Below are 17303 nucleotides of genomic sequence, written 5' to 3' on the forward strand. Positions count from 1 at the left end.
CTTTATGAAGTCTTATCATTGCAGGCTGAAATTACCTATCCTTCCAACTGTTTGTATGATTCGTAATGCAGTTTGCTTTACATATGTGTTTTTACTAGAATGTGAACTCTTTAAAAGAAAGTGAAATTGCTCAGTCGTGTCTGACTCTTTGTGACCCCATGGACTGTAGCCTACCAGGCTCCTCTGTCCATGGGATTTTCCAGGCAATAGTCCTGGAGTGGATAGCCATTTCCTTCTCCAGGGGATCTTCCTAACTCAGGGACTGAACCCAGGTCTCCCGCATTGTAGACAGATGCTTTTACTGTCTGAGCCATCAGGGAAGTCTGAATTCTCTAAGGTCAGTAACAATTTCTTTATTTCTCTGTCATTAGTGTCTGGTATGGAGGCTGGCTGACTGGTTGCTCAGCAACTGTTTTACTCTATGAAAGAATGACTAGAAGAATGAAATGCCAATAACCTATTTTTATTTTCTTATGGTGGTAAATAGGATATCCTTGTATTATCAATAAACTCTAAAGTCATCCAGCAGTAGCTTGTGGATACAGACTGTTAAGTTTGACAAGGGTAAGAACTATGTCATTGTTTTTTAATACTGTGTTCTCAGTACTGAGCTTAGTGCTCGGTGCTTAGTGTAGTAAAGGGGGATGGGTGACAGAGGAAGGAATCTGTATACCCTAAATTTGTAAGGCTTCCCTCCCGGCTCATTTAAACAAATCTTCACTGTTTTGGGGACTCATAGCTACAGATCTAGAGGAAGAGATGTTCTTGGGGCAAGAATGGGGGCTGTGTGATTATGCAAGTGGCAAGGCACGCAGGTCACCAGTTCTGAAGCTCACCTGTCATCCCCATCCTCATTTAGCAGTAGTCTGTACTCATCTGATAAATAGTAAGACCTCACATTCCAGTTGCAGGTGGATATGAGTAGGGAAAAGAAGGGAAGGACAGGAGGCAGGAAGAAGAGCTGTGGGATTAAGAAAACAAAAAATGAAGGGAAGAGTGAAAACAAGGAGGAGAGGGTAATAAGGGTAAAACAGGACTGGAAAGAAGATGGAGGGGTGGGAAAGAAAGGAGGCAAGAAAAAGGAAGAGGAAGGCTGGGGGATACTGACAACTTTACACTGAGTGGCGCCAGACAACTGCAGAGGGCAAAGGGGAGCTGGCAGGGATCCCTTAGTCCCATTCCAAGGCAGGGTGAGGAACAGTGGGGGTCAGTCTCATTCTTCAGTATTTAGACTCAATTACCTCACTGCCTGGGTATGCCTGAGTAAGGCAAATGGGCCAATGATGTTCATATGGCTCTGACATACCGATGAGGTAGGGCCTAATGATGGCAGCTCTGAAATGAATATTACTTCTTTTCCCAGTAAGTGTCATTAGCAAAATGGTAGACAACACAACTAAACAAACAAATAACTCAGTGTTCTCAGCATCTTGATAATCAGCTTCTCCCAGGAAGGCCTGTGTCTGCTGCTATTTTGGTTGTCCCACAGCACTCAGTTCAGTGGTATACCCAGCAGACATTTAGTAAATAGTTGGGACAGCTGGGAAATCTTAACATGAAGTATTGTTTTGATTGGGGGGGCAGGGGGAGGGGCACAGAAAAATGTGTAACAGGTCCTCTGGTGAGAAACCCGTCTCTGCTTTGTGGAGAAAAGGCTGAAGACACAATAAGACTTCTAGAGTTAACTCTTATGTTATTTGTTATTAAAAAGGCAAGGTCTTAAGACGTGCTTTTTAACAGTCTTTAGTTTGGCTGTAATTTAAGATGACTTTTACAAATTAGATCCTAATCCTTGCAGACACAGATGGCTGTTACAGAATAGCCTTGCAAAAACACTACTCATTCGACTTGAAAGAGCATTCAGAGAAGGATGAAGGGCCATTAACTCTCATCCCACCCCTAGCTCTAGGAGGTCTAATGAGTCCTGGGTGGGCTTTCTGGGTTTAGGTGTGGGTCTGGAATCTGGGTGGGCCTATGGCATCTGTTCTCATTTGGAACAGACTCTCTAGTTCACTCTGGAATCAGGGATTTAGGATCAATCAGACTTGAGGTCATTAACACTTGACAACATTAACTTGAATGCTTATGTGTGAGTCATCATGCTGGTAACTTCATGGGAGATAGATACTAACATGATATGAACAGTCTCTGTAAATAATTACAGAACAATAGGACAAGTCCTATGAGAGAGGAATGTATAATCTAAACTGCACTGGATACATAAGTGAGGAGCTTAAGAGAAGGGGAAGGCTTCCCAGAGGAGGTGACATTTGAACTAGGCATTAAAAGACAAGTTCAAATGGGTCAGGAAAAGTGGGAAGGGTAGATATTCAAGGAAAAGAGAACAAAGTATATAAAAAAGCACAAAGACATGACAGTCTCTTGTGTCTTTAGTGAAAAGTGAGCAATATCCTACCTCCTGGTGACAGAATTAAGTAAGGGGAGGCAGGATTTAAGGTGGGAGAGGTAGAATTGTGGGCCAGATTGTGATGAGTTTTTAAAAAGCATTCTAATGGGTCTGTACTTATCCTGAGGGAGTAGCAAGCTACCAAAGATTTTTTAAATAAGAAAAAGAATGATCAGAGTAGGCTTTTAGAATAATTATTCTGTGGCAGATAATTTCAAGTTGACCAAGGACCATAAAATGGACCTGTGATGGATACTGGGAAGCTCTTGATTTCTCTAATAGGAACAAGCCGTTTTGGCTGGACATTTTCTCTGAGCAACTGGGCCAAATTTAGTCTAAACTGGCCTTCACATCAGGTGGCCAAAGTATTGGAGTTTCAGCTTCAACATCAGTCCTTCCAATGAACACCCAGGACTGATCCCCTTTAGGATGGACTGGTTGGATCTCCTTGTAGTCCAAGGGACTCTCAAGAGTCTTCTCCAACACCACAGTTCAAAAGCATCAATTCTTCTGCACTCAGCTTTCTTTAGAGTCCAACTCTCACATCCACATATGACCAATGGAAAAACCATAGCCTTGACTAGACGGACCTTTGTTGGTAAAGTAATATCTCTGGTTTTTAATATACTCCCAGTAATCAGGTTCAAAAATTAATCTGAAAGAAAGGTTACTTTTAAAAGCCAGGAAGGTCCATAGATTCCATTTCTTTCAGTACTTTCATATTATAGATGAGGCTCAGAAGGGTGACTTAAAACCAAGTGTTGGAAGGGGTTAATTTGGCTCCTAAGTTATACAAGTTCTCCAAGGTGAGATGTTCATGGTCTAGCATAGCCTGAAAGAAGCATGAGAGCCAGGCTGATCTTGAACCCCTTGACAGTGTCTCTTTTTCTAAGTGTTCACCATTTAAAGTTCAACTTCAGCCCTAGAATTTAAGGTAGTTTCTTACTTGGCCATGTGGTCCATAGAGCATACACATGCATATGTTCCATTATGCAAATTTTATATCTTATATAAGGAAAAATAAGAAGAGGCTGGAGTAGTAGATGAGGGCGGTGAGAGAAGGGACAATGTCCAGCACCTGAGGTCCACTTTAGTCTCCTTGGGTTAGAGATAGTTGTTGGATCTTCATCCTACTTAAGAGATTTGTGGCTGAGTGGTAGAGCTAAACATATACTACTAGCTTGTTTCTATCCTGCAAATCCAATAGCTAATGTGAGGGACTAAATTGGTGAAGGACAGGAAAGCCTGGTGTGCTGTAGTCCATGGCATTGTGAAGACTCAGGCATGACTGAGTGACTGAATGATGATGATGAAGATGAACCTTGACCAAATTCTTGGTTTTGGTGTTGAAGTCTATGCTATTAAGTCTCACATTAGCAGATCATAATGTAGTCACGGAATATCAAGATTTAAAACGTATCTTAGAGATAAGCTAGTCTCAGCACCTTTTCATATAAAGGAGGAACACCAGGAATGACTCCATATATATCCATTACTGCCAAAAAGGGATAATTTAGTAGTGCTTTGTTAACTTCAAAAATAGAAAAATCACTACCTCACAACACAAAATATTCTTTTCTTAGAAAGACAAAATTTGCCTCCCAATAACTTTCAACTTACTGGTCCTACTTTATTGTTGGAGTCACACAAAATCAGATTCCAGTTTTTATTGGTAGGCTTTCAAACAGCTGAAGACGACAATCACATGTCCCATGGCCACTCCTTCTCCAGAGAAAAATACTTCCCCAAATGATATGATTTCCTGTTTCCTTCTCTTCCTAACTGCCCTGCTCTACAGAAGCTCCTATTTCTTCAAGTGACAACAAGGAGTTTCAGCATGGAGTCTAAAGACTTTTGTAAAGAGTTGACTAGGACTTAAGTTATTCTCTTGATGGGATTATACCTCTAAAAATGCAGCTGGCTTTTTGATGGCAGTCATAACACATTATTAACATATATTCATCTTAATTTAACTATAATAACCTCTATTCAAGCATGATTTTCCCATCTCAAACTTGAGCAATTTGTTTCTAAGTCTATGCAGTCATCTCTTTCCATATGTACATATTTCTGTAAAATTTTTCTAGGTTTTACTATTTTAAGGGTTTCCTGAATCTTGTTTTTCATAATCCATAAATATGATAATGTCTTCATTTAAGTTGCCAATATGTATGGTGAATAATTAGATTAAATATAGAGCCTTTGTTTCCTTCCAGGGAGAGGACAGTCTCTTAGCCAGCAGTTTCTGGACACATCTACTTAATCAGTAAAGAATCTACCTAACTGTCGATTTATATCTCTCTACTTTTTCTCCAGAATATTGTGAGAGACTATCAAAAGCCTTACTGAAATACAGATACACAGTGAATTCAGGTCACCCTCCCTGACTTCCCAGGCTAATAAGAGCTATCAAATTATAAAATATTCTTGGTTTAGCATGACTCTTTCATGGTGAACCTATAATCATTGACCCTGATCTGAGTGTTAAGTTGTTCAGAACATAATTCTCAGATCTCCTATGGGATACAGAGATGAGATCTTGGGAAAGCCTGTATGAGTGCTGGAATAGGGGGAAATCATTAGGAAGGAAGAAAGACCTGGTACTTAATTCCTTACCTAGGCTACTAGGCACATGTCTGCTGGCCTGGGAAGCCATACTTTCTCCAAAGGCTGAGGAGAGAATGGTGTGCAGAACAAAGAAGGACTCACGAGTGCTTGGTTTTGTGGTAAGTTGTGCCGTGGCACCTTGCTTGGACTACTTTGCCTAGGCTTAATGATGCTTTATCTCCCATCCGATGTACTTCCCAAGACAGCAGTGGGAACTTACATCTCTCCTAGGAAAGGTACTCAGTAACTTGAATTCATCCCACGGAAATCCTTTGGAAGCTACGAAATCAAAGACGATCTGGAGCTTATTGCTGGCTAGGAAACGCCGCTCGAGGAACTCGCCGCTTGGGGTCCGGATCCGCAGTTTGCTCACAGGCTCAGCATTTTCTTCCTTTGGCTCGGGAGGCAAGGCCTGCTCTAAGGAGAGCCTGATGGCCTGAAGAGGGCAAAAACAAGGTGTTAAACTGTTGATAGATGGAACTGTGGGGGGTGGGGGAGGGAGACACTAGAAAAACCTGCTGGCTTCTAGAAACCCGTCAAAAGGTCATTGCCCATTTATTAACTAAGCCTAATACTTGAACAACAGAATCACGTGTTTTTCACCTTTTTAAATATTAGCCCAATATGCAAGTAATTAAAATAAATTCCATCATTATGACACATTAAACTGATAGGTAATGACATAGAAAAGAAATTAATTTTTTACTGAAAGGCTCAGTATTTGTGATTGAGGAAATAGGTATCAAACACCCAATTGCTTCCTTTCTGCAGTATGAATTAAGGCTATTAGAAGCATTTTCAAAAGCACGTGTGTGTGCGTATGCATGCACGCACACACACACACACACACACACATACATGGGGATGTGAATGTGAAGGTGGGGGGAGAGACAGAACGAAAGAGAGAGAAAACATACATTTCCCAAGTAGAAATGGCTGAAGACTTTGTAGAATTCTGGATAAGATATTAACAATGAAATGGAGGGATAATTCTGCTTGGGGTGATGAAAATTTTTGGAAATAGTGGTGCTGGTTGCAAAATTGTGAATGTAACTCATGCCATTTAATTGTACTTAAAAATGGTTACAAAGGCAGATTTCTGTTATATATATTGTGCTTCAATACAAGAAAATGGAATGGAAAGAAAAGAAATTAAAATACCAGGTTTACTGGAGCAGACTATGGTCCCAGTTCCAGCCTTGCCACTTAACTGTCAGAGTTGGCCAAGTCCAGATCTCTGGATCTAGAGATGGCAGATTCAAACAACTAAGGGTAAATTGTTGGGAGATCTCATGGCTAGGGCTGGGCTCTAGTTCTTAACCTAGTGTTATTTCACATTCAAGATACTCCAGCAGAAGGAAGTTAAAGGTCTCTGATGTCCCTGCCTATGGCAGAAACTCACTAAAACCATTTTGTTCCTAGCACTGGGGGAGGTTCCTTAGACAAATAAGCCTGGAATTGGCATGTTTAGCTTCACAGAAAGTAACCAGTTGTGTTCCTGGTTACTCTCACTCTTTCATGTTCCCAATTTTCATCAACAGGAAAAATAAAAATTTCTCCCAGTTAATTTACAACTATTATAATCAAGTAATATGAGAGAGAGAGAAATTGGGATATACATTTTCTAAAATCTCAACACAATTTTCCAAGTTGGTGTCACTCTTCCCTTTGGAGAAAGAACAATCACAAAAAATCACTCTATTAAACAACTCTCAGGTAAAAAGGGAAATATAAATGAAAACTACAGATTATCTAGAAAACAATGACTACTGAAATTTCATATTCATATTAGAATGTAAAGGATTCAGTTAAAGCCATACTCAGAGGAAATTTGTAACCCTAAAATTCTTATATAATTCAAAAGAAAAGAATAAAAATAAGAATGAGGCTTAAAACACTAGGAGAAAAAAAAACTCAATAAAACAAATGGAAAGTAAGCTGAGAAGAAAATAAAACTAAAAGCATAAAGGAATCACATTAGAAAAAAAGAAGAAAAACATAACTAGTAACCAATAAATAGGCTGCTTCTTTGGAGAAAAATCAACTTAAAAAGTAATAAAAAGAAACACAAAAATGGTAACCTATAGAAGTGGGATAAACAGGATGGAAGAAATGACAGCATTTTCTGAATATGCTGTTTAATATATTTTACTTCTGACTTATATAAATGTATTACCTGTTAAAATATATTTAAAACAACTAATAGCAGAACAAACTCTGCTCAGACTCTAGTATGAATAAGAAATTACTTTCTGTGTTATTTATATAATCTGGTTGGTTCTTACACTGAAGTATTTTCAAAAAAGCATTAACATTTTCTGTACTATATAGAAAATCTAGTCTTTTCTATGATACTGAAGTCATTTTCCTTCTGGAAGCACTGAATTAATATCACCTACTTCATCCTGTGTGCTCAGTCATGTCCGACTCTTTGCAATCCCATGGACTGTAGCCTGCCAGGCTCCTCTGTCCATGGAATTTTCCAGGCAAGAATACTGGAGTGGGTTGCCATTTCCTTCAAAGGGGATTATAAACATGGGATTATACACACAACATGTGTAAAGTTCCCAGTGTGCTGTCTGAGACAGAACAGGCTTTGGTTAATGGTTGCTTAGGGTTACACTGGCTAAATAGTCCTACACTCTCATTTTTTATATGGTGAAATTGATACTCAGAAATGGAGACAAAAATATTGTTTAAAAATCAGAAGAATAGAAAGTTAAATCATTTACTTTTATCTTTTTTTTTTGGATACCACAAGTAGAAGTTTATCTAATATTAGTGTTCTGAGTCAGCAATGAGTTTCAGCAAAATATTTTCAAATATTAAACTATTTTAGTAACACTGTCATATGTTAAAAACCCAATGAAGAGATGCACCCATGTACATCAAAATTAAGGTCCAATTATGTCTATTATAGCTTTCAGTATACTATATTATTGATACTTGTTTAATGTATGGCTTTCCCACTAGCCTGCAGGCTCTGTAAGGATGTGAGAAAATGTATTACTTTTTATTATAACTATAGGGCATAGTATACAAAATAGATGCTCACTATATATATTTGATAACAGAAGCAATAAACTAACATGTTAACTGAAATACTGTATATAAAAGTGCTTAGTATGGTGACAAGCACATAGTAGGTGCTCAGCAAATGCTAAAAGAATCTGAATATCATGGCTTCTATTTCTAGGAACCAAGAACTGAACACCCCGAGTTTCCTTTCTTTGAGATTGACTTCCTCCAGCATCAACTGTTCAGATTAAGTTTCCTCATGTGTCCTACAAGGGCCAGCTAACCAAGAGTTATTTAAAGGGTAAACTACCTCTATGGATTAGTTATATATATTTTCTAAACTATTTTCCCTGATTATAAATGTAATATACATTTACTGTAAAAACTAGAGTAAATGATAAGAAAACATTACTAATGAATATCTAGATTCACCAAGATACAGCCACCAGAGGCATTACGTATATTCACAGTGTTGCGTTGCCATCACCACTGTTTCTAAAACTTTTCATCACCTCAGAATCTTCATTAATTTTCATTTAAATACACATTTTAAACTTTTAAAAACAAAATTTGAATCAGTGTTATACACAGCTGATACACAGCATCTTTTGTTAAAAGCTGCATTTTGTCATTGTTTTAAAGTTCTTATTGAAATATACACGAAAAAGTGCACATATATTAAATACACAACTTGATAAATTTTCAGTAAGTGAACATTTCTGTGTAACTAGCACCCTGATCAAAGTTCTCAGAATCCTTTTGTCCCCTTCTTTAGAATTACCTTCCTGAAAGTTAATCACTATCCTGACTTTTAACACTGCTGTTTAAAAAATTTAGTCTACTAAATGTAATGTATGGTTAGAAAACAGGCTTTTGGTATGACAACCAGAGGTTCAAATCCCGGCCAACAGGCATATGACAGTCTTTATGAACTTCAGTTACCCTATTTAACAGGGCCAATAATATCTTCCATATAACAATGCTTATATAAAATGCAGTCACATTTATAAAACACTTAGCAAGTGCTGACCCATGGTCAGCACTCAAATTAGTCAGCAGTGCCCAGTACTGAAGTTCACACCGTAACACTGGGCACAACAGATGACAGTGGACAACAACTGTTGCTGTTGTTATCATTATCCTTTTGTATCTACTTTAAATCAGAACTTATGTGATATTTCCTGGTTTCTCTTCCTGTTTCTCTTTTAATCCACCTGTCTGCCTGCTTTCTATTTTGACATTTCCTTGCACAGTATAACAACAGATGCTACATTATTATCTGAACTCAACCAATTATACTATAGACAAATCAACAACAGTAGCTCATTACCCCATTCACTGTGCAGACAATGTCTGCTCCTCAATGCACCCAGTCTCCAGGGCTTTTCCCCAGAATGAAAACAGACCTCAGATATCCCTCACCAGTGATCCAATGTGGAAAACAATGGAGAGATACTAGGTAAGTCAGCAACCTTGGGATCTGAATACCCAAGTTTTACTGGCAAAAAAAGAACAAAAATACATCAGTAGCTCAGTTTCAAACTGGCTAAAAGCAAAGGCCTTGTGTAAGTAAATACTGTGGTAAAACAAATGACATAAAGGACAGCTACAATTGAATAGCAGTCATAGTAAACACTATTGTTAAACTTTTGTTTGCTCAACAAATACAGTTTTTTATTTGCATTATTTCAGGTTTGTAACAAAACGAGGAAACCTAGTGTAAGTTGGAAATATGAACTGATCTTGGGCTTTTTGTTTCACTAAAGTTAAATGAATATTCAAAGCATTCACATTTGAGGGATGAGAAATGAGGACTCTTTGAAGTGAAATTAAGCCGTAAAGACAAATATCCAAGAAAGATTGTTTCTATACAATTATGTTTTTTAAACAGAAAGTGTAGGATACACCTACACCAACCTTTAATAAGAATAATCCAAGACTGGCCTAACGTACACCCACCCATGCATATGTAAATACATGCACACTCTCTTCTAGTCAGTTACAAATAGACATATAGCTGGCTGAAGCAGAGTGTGAAATAGGCTAAAGCTCACATTCATTAATTCCATGAACTCTTAAAATGAGCACCTATGTGTCACCTCCCATCTAGGTGATGGGAAAATAAGAGGGAACAAAACAGATAAAATATTCTGCTTCCATGAGGCCAACATTTTAATAGGGTGGGAGAAAAACAACAAATATACACACAAGAAAATACACATTTTGCCACATAATGATGAGTACTATGGAGAAAAGAGCAGGAAGTATTGGTAAAGGGAGGAAGTGGAACATTAAATACCATAAACCTTGGTACAAATATAAATACAAATACCATAGGCCTCAGTGAGTAGAGGCCTAAAGGAGAGAAGGAGTCATATTTACATCTGAGAGAAGTATTATATGCAAAAGTCACAGTAAATGCTAAGCCAGAATGATCAGGTGGAAAGGGGTAGGAGTTGGAGTCAGAGAGGAAGTAAAGGAGAAGAGTGATTAGATCATTTGTCTTGAGTAGCCCAATTAAATGACTTTTTTTCCCATTTAAAAATTTAGGTATAATTTATACATAGTAGCTCAGTTGGTAAAGAATCTGCCTGCAATGCAGGAGACCTTGGTTTGATTTCTGGGTCAGGAAGATCCACTGGAGAAGGGATAGGTTACCCACTCCAGTATTCTTGGGATTCCCTTGTGGCTCAGATGGTAAAGAATCTGCCTGCAATGCAGGAGACCTGGGTTCAATTCCTGGGTTGGGAAGATCCCGAAGAGAAGGGAAAGGCTACCCACTCCAGTATTCTGACCTGGAGAATTCCATGGACTGTATAGGCCATGGGGTCACAAAGAGTCAGACACAACTGAGTGACTTTCATTTTCCTTTTCCTTGGAAGAAAAGCTATGACAAACCTAGACAGCATATTAAAAAGCCGAGACGTTACTTCGCTGACAACAGCCCATCTAGTCAAAGCTATGGTTTTTCCAGTAGTCACGCAATGACGTGAGAGTTGGACCATAAAGAACGATGAGTGGCAAAGAACTGATGCTTTTGAACTGTGGTGTTGGAGAAGACTCTTGAGAGTCCCTTGGACTGCAAGGAGATCAAACCAGTCAAACCACTTTCACACACACACACATATATAGTAAAACTCATCCTTTTAAATGCATAATTTGATGAGTTTTGATAAATGCATATATTTGTCTAACCATCATCAGCCATCAATATAAAGAACAATTCTATCATCTACCTCCCAATTCCCCTATCCCCAGGCAACCTGTTTTCTATCCCTGGTTTTGCCTTTTCCAGAATGTTATATAAATTTAGTTATAAATGTCATATAAATGGCTTCCTTCATTTAATGTAATGCATTTGAGATTCATCCATGTTGTTGAATATATCAGTAGTTCACTTCTACCTATTGCTGATTGGTATTCCATTATGTAGCTATATTACAGTTTGATTACTCTTTCTCCAGTTGAGGGACACTTGAGCTATTTCCAGTTTGGGGTGATTACAAACAAAGCCAATATAGACATCTGAGTACAGACTTCTGCATAAAAATACATTTTTCTGTTAGTTTCATTTCATTGATATAAATACCTAGGTGTGACTGCTGGGTCATATGGTATGTACATTTTAACTTTATAAGAAAGTGCCAAATTATTTTCCAAAGTGGATGTGCTATCATTAATGATGCCCGTCATTAATATATGAGCATTCCAGTGGCTCTTCATCTTTGCTACTACTTGGTATTGCCCTTTTTTTTCTAAATGCTATTCTATTGACAATTAGTGTGTATCTATTGTGGTATTAATTTGCATTTCCCTAATGACAAATAATGTTGAGTATCTTCTCACATCCTTATTTGCCCTGATGTATAACTTCCTTGGTGAAGTGTCTGTTCAAATATTTGGCCCATTTTTAAACTAAGGGTTTTTAAAAAAAATTATTGAGTTTTGAGAGTTCATTATATATTCTGGATATTAGAAAGATGACTTTTTTTTCAGTCTGTGGCTTGTCTTTTCAGTTTCTTAACAATGTCTTCTGAACACAAGTTCTTAATTTTGATGAAGTCTAAATATTTGTTATTTTTTGACTTGTGCTTTTGGTGTCAGAACTAAGAAATCTTTGCTTCACTCAAAACCATGAAGGTTTTCTCCTATGTTTCCTTTTAGGGCTTTAATAGTTTTAGTTTTTACAATTAGGTTCATGACCCATTTTCAGTTAATTATTGAACATGACACAAGATATGGATTGGAAGTGTTTTTACTGTTTTGTCTTCAATTTTGTTTTGCATATATCCATATATCTATTAGTTTGCAGCATCATTTGTTGAAAAGATCATCCTTTCTCCATTGAATTGTCTTGGCACTTTTTCAAAAATCAACTGATGATCCATACATGTGGATCTATCTCTGGATTTTTGTTCTGTATCATGGATATATGGCACAATCATTTTGGTAATCCCCACACTGTCTTGATTATACTGTCTTGAACTCTAGTAGTGTAAATCCACTACTCTTTTCTTTCAAAACTGATTTTTGGCTATTCTAGTTCTACTGGCTTTTCATAAAAATTTTAGAATCCATTTGTGAATGTCTAGAAAAAGAAAAAAAACCCTGCAAGGATTTTGATTGAAATCACTGTAAAGATTTTAGCTTTTATTTTGAGATATGAAGATAAGTGATGTGAAATGATATAATATGCCAATTGTTTTAAGAAGAATGTATCAAAAGACATACAGGAAAGGCAAAATGGAGGCATGGAGTCAAGCTGTGAGGATACTAAAGTAATCCAGGTAACAGAAAATGGTTGCTTAGGTGAGGGTGGTAGCAGTGGGGTTAGTGAGAAGCATCTGAGTTCCACATACATTTTGAAGGTAGAGTCAACAGGATTTGCCCTATTTGTTAAATAGGGACATGAAAGAGAGAAGTTAAGAGTAGTTCCAAGCTTTTTGGCTCAAACAACTGGACAGATTTTCCACTTATGATAGGGAAGGCTGTGGACGGTAAGATTGGGTGGGGAGAGTAAGATCAGTTGTTCAGTTTAAGATATGTTAAGTTTGTGATGCCTATCAGACATCTAAATGGAGATGATGGGCTGGAAATTACATATTCATATCTGGAGTTCGAGGAATGGAAGGAGATGGAGATATAAATTTGGGGGCCAAATGTATAGATAGTACTTAAAATCATGATAATAAATGAGATCATCAAATAAGTGTAATGTCTTATACAGGTATTGCTGGTCTGACTCAATCCTGGAGCCACAATCCCACTGCTGGGCATACACACCAAGGAAACCAGAATTGAAAGAGAGACACATGTACCCCAATGTTCATCGCAGCACTGTTTATAATAGCCAGGACATGGAAGCAACCTAGATGTCCATCAGCAGATAAAAGGATAAGAAAGCTGTGGTACATATACACAATGGAGTATTATGCAGCTATTAAAAAGAATACATTTGAGTCAGTTCTAATGAGATGGATGAAACTGGAGCCGATCATACAGAGTGAAGTAAGCCAGAAAGAAAAACACCAATACAGTATACTAACACATATATATGGAATTTAGAAAGATGGTAATGATGACCCTGTATGCAAGAAAGCAAAAGAGACACAGATGTGTATAGCGGACTTTTGGACTCTGAGGGAGAGGGAGAGGGTGGGATGATTTGGGAGAATGGCATTGAAACATGTTACTATCATGTAAGAAACAAATCGCCAGTCTATGTTTGATGCACGATGCAGGATGCTTGGGGCTGGTGCATGGGGATGATTTGGAGGGATAATGTGAGGTGGGAGGTGGGAGGGGGGTTCATGTTTGGGAGCTCATGTACACCCGTGGTGGATTCATGTCAATGTATGGCAAAACCAATACAGTATTGTAAAGTAAAATAAAGTAAAAATAAAAACTTAAAAAAAAAGAGAGAAAAAAAAGAAAGTGCTCAGCACAGAGTTTAGGACACATTAACTGCTCAAGAATTGATGCTTTTGAACTGTGGTGTTGGAGAAGACTCTTGAGAGTCCCTTGGACTACAAGGATATCCAACTAGTCCATCCTAAAGGAGATCAGTCCTGGGTGTTCATTAGAAGGACTGATGTTGAAGCTGAAACTCCAATACTTTGGTCATCTGATGCGAAGAGCTGACTCATTTGAAAAGACCCCGATGCTGGGAAAGATTGAGGGCAGGAGGAGAAGGGGACGACAGAGGATGAGATGGTTGGATGGCATCACCGACTCAATGGACATGGGTTTGGATGGACTCCAGGAGTTGGTGATGGACAGGGAGGCCTGGCATGCTGTGGTTCATGGGGTTGCAAAGAGTCGGACACGACTGAGCAACTGAAGTGAACTGCTCAGATAGTGACATGCTGATGGCAAAACTGATTGTCATTATGGTCCAGTGTAATGGTATTATCTATGTGAAAAGAAGCAACTTACCTAAGATGAAAACATACACTATAAAAAAATAGTTTTAGTTTAATAACCTGTTCATGGTGCCACCTTCATTCTTCCTGTGTAGAGTAATAGATAAAAAGAATACTGGATAGGAGTTCTGGTTCTGCTTTTACTAGACAAATGCTAGGTTCAGTTCAGTTCAGTTGCTCAGTCATCTCCAACTCTTTGTGACCCCATGAATCACAGCACGCCAGGCCTCCCTGTCCATCACCAACTCCTGGAGTTCACTCAGACTCATGTCCATCGAGTCAGTGATGCCATCCAGCCATCTCATCCTCTGTCGTCCCCTTCTCCTCCTGCTCCCAATCCCTCCCAGCATCAGGGTCTTTTCCAATGAGTCAACTCTTTGCATGAGGTGGCCAAAGTATTGGAGTTTCAGCTTCAGCATCAGTTCTTCCAATGAACACCTAGGACTGATCTCCTTTAGGATAGACTGGTTGGATTTCCTTGCAGTCCAAGGGACTTGCAAGAGTCTTCTCCAACACCACAGTTCAAAAGCATCAATTTTTCGGTGCTCAGCTTTTTTCACAGTCCAACTCTCACATCCATACATGACACTGGAAAAACCATAGTCTTGACTTGTTGGCAAAGTAATATCTCTGCTTTTGAATATGCTATCTAGGTTGGTCATAACTTTCCTTTCAAGGAGTAAGCGTCTTTTAATTTCATGGCTGCAATCACCATCTGCAGTGATTTTGGAGTAAAATAGGCTTTTAAATCCTGCTATGATCTTATTTTCTTCATCTGTAAGGTGGTAATGATTGTATCTCCCATAATCCATTTTGTAGGATGGCTGTGAAGATTAAATCAGAGAATTGAAGAGAAGTGCCAATGTTTCTAATTCCATCTTCTTCTGTTCTCTCATTTAGTGGTCTTTAATACTGCTTAGGATTTTCTACTTGAGGAGGCATAAAGATTGAAAGGAACCAACTCTGGGTAGATAGGCAAAAACGCAATGTTAAAATTTTCTGTTTGAGGAAACCAGCAGCAAAAGGGAATAGCTTTGGGTCCATTCTTTCCTACCCATGATTCCCCAAAACTTGGCCTTCTAGCACTTAGCTCTAGTGATTAAGACTGTGTTCCAAATTTGCCCATTTACAGTTCTGAGGAAGTCCTATGCCTTTCTCCCTTTTTTCATGATTATCCAGCCCATACCTTTTGCCATTTGTCCAACCACCTATCTATTCAATCCATCCAAAATACTCTTCTACTTCATCTTTAACCACCGGTGTATTATCAGTCCTCCAAAGCTTCCTTCCTCTGTTAAGTCTTCCTCGTTGCCTTCCTAGTCAGAGGTCATCTTCCTCCCAACCTGCTATTCTACTGGTTTATACAATGTATATTATATTTTCCTATAGTTATTTGGTATTCATCTACCCCCCTGTACTAAACAGTGAGTTCCTTGAGCGTACAGGCTGTCTCACACTTGCTATATAGTACCCACAGTACCAGATTCATTGATCTGTACACACAAAAATATTAACAAATATTTGCTGAATACTGACTGATTAAAAGACTTGGGAGTCAACAATCTTAGTTGAAACCTTCTCTACTTACTCCAAACTCAGTGGCAAGAAACAATATTCAGGAAAGATTTCTTAAAGGATATGTAGTTCATACATTTCTTTAAAAATAATTTTTTTTTAATTTATTTTTTGGCTGTGCTAGGCCTTTGTTGCTACACAGGCTTTCTCTACCTGTGGCGTGTGGAGGCTAGTTTCTAGTTGCAGTGCACAGGCTTCTTATTGTAGTGGCTTCTCTTGTTGCAGAGCATGGGCTCTAAGGCACGCAGGCTTCAGTAGTTGTGGCTCCTGGGCTCAAGAGTATAGCCTCAACAGTTGGGGCACATGGGATCTTCCCAGATCAGGGATTGAACCCATGCTTCTTGCATAGGCAGGCAGTTTCTTTACCACTGAGCCACCAGGGAAGCCCCATACATTTCTTTAATTATGATAAAATCTGTTCTTTAAACTGAACTATGAGAAAAATGTATTGTTTGAGCCTTTGCAGAGATGTTTTCATTAAATTGTGCTCTGGTCTTATGACTTTAAAGTTGAAAGTTGTAAGCTGTCATACATGACTTGCTATTGCTATTACAGCTACTGGATACAGCTGAGTACAGTATTTGCCATACTGCATAGTTTCCTCTTGAACAGGAACCACATGGAACATCGCTCTATGGTCTTTGTGCTTGAAAAATCTAGGCACTTTTTGAGGGACTGTAACATCAGCTTTTATCTGATATTATAGACAGAGTAACACCTGTAAACAATCATATTTTCTGTTAGCTCAAGAGAAGCAAATAACAAATTCTGTGGCAAATGTACAGAACTCAGTCATATGCATTTGGTGTCTCTGCTGGATTATCTGTTGTCAACATATTAATCTTATCTTTGGCTTTATCTTTCTTAATTTACCTTGTCTTGATTTCTATATCTTTTCTTTTGCTTTTAATCCATTTGAATTGAATTGCATGCATTTATGTCAGTTACTTGAAACTCATTTTGGAAAGAAGAAGATACATAACTTTGCAAGACAGCACAAATTTTTGTTGTCATTTCTTTTTTTTCCCCTTCAGAATAGTCTTACAGACTTTCACCTTATCATGGCCAAGGACCAGATCAAAATACATTCCTAGATTTTACTGATTTTACTTCAGGGTTTACCACAGCAAAATAAAGCCAATCCTGAAGGAATTTTCCTGTAACTAAGGTGATCTAACTATTCAGTACTTAATTTTTCTAAAGAATTTTGTAATACTGAGAGATAATGAAAAGAATAAAACCATTCTTGTTTCTCAATGCAATTACATAGGTTA

The 17303-nt window shown here is 38.1% G+C and overlaps 1 protein-coding gene across 7 annotated transcripts in view; it reads right to left on the minus strand.

The window, feature by feature from the left end:
* The window catches only part of FAF1 (Fas associated factor 1), a 497312-nt gene that overhangs the window by 40026 nt on the left and 439983 nt on the right, over positions 1-17303 (minus strand). For all 7 annotated transcript variants that reach the window (XM_042247840.2, XM_060408829.1, XM_060408824.1 and 4 more), the window contains one exon: positions 5235-5450. In XM_042247840.2, coding sequence (XP_042103774.1) covers positions 5235-5450 — 216 coding nt within the window. The remainder of the gene's footprint in view (positions 1-5234; positions 5451-17303) is intronic.

The sequence above is a fragment of the Ovis aries genome, chromosome 1 (assembly GCF_016772045.2).
Source record: "Ovis aries strain OAR_USU_Benz2616 breed Rambouillet chromosome 1, ARS-UI_Ramb_v3.0, whole genome shotgun sequence".
In the NCBI taxonomy this organism is placed as follows: Eukaryota; Metazoa; Chordata; class Mammalia; order Artiodactyla; family Bovidae; genus Ovis; species Ovis aries.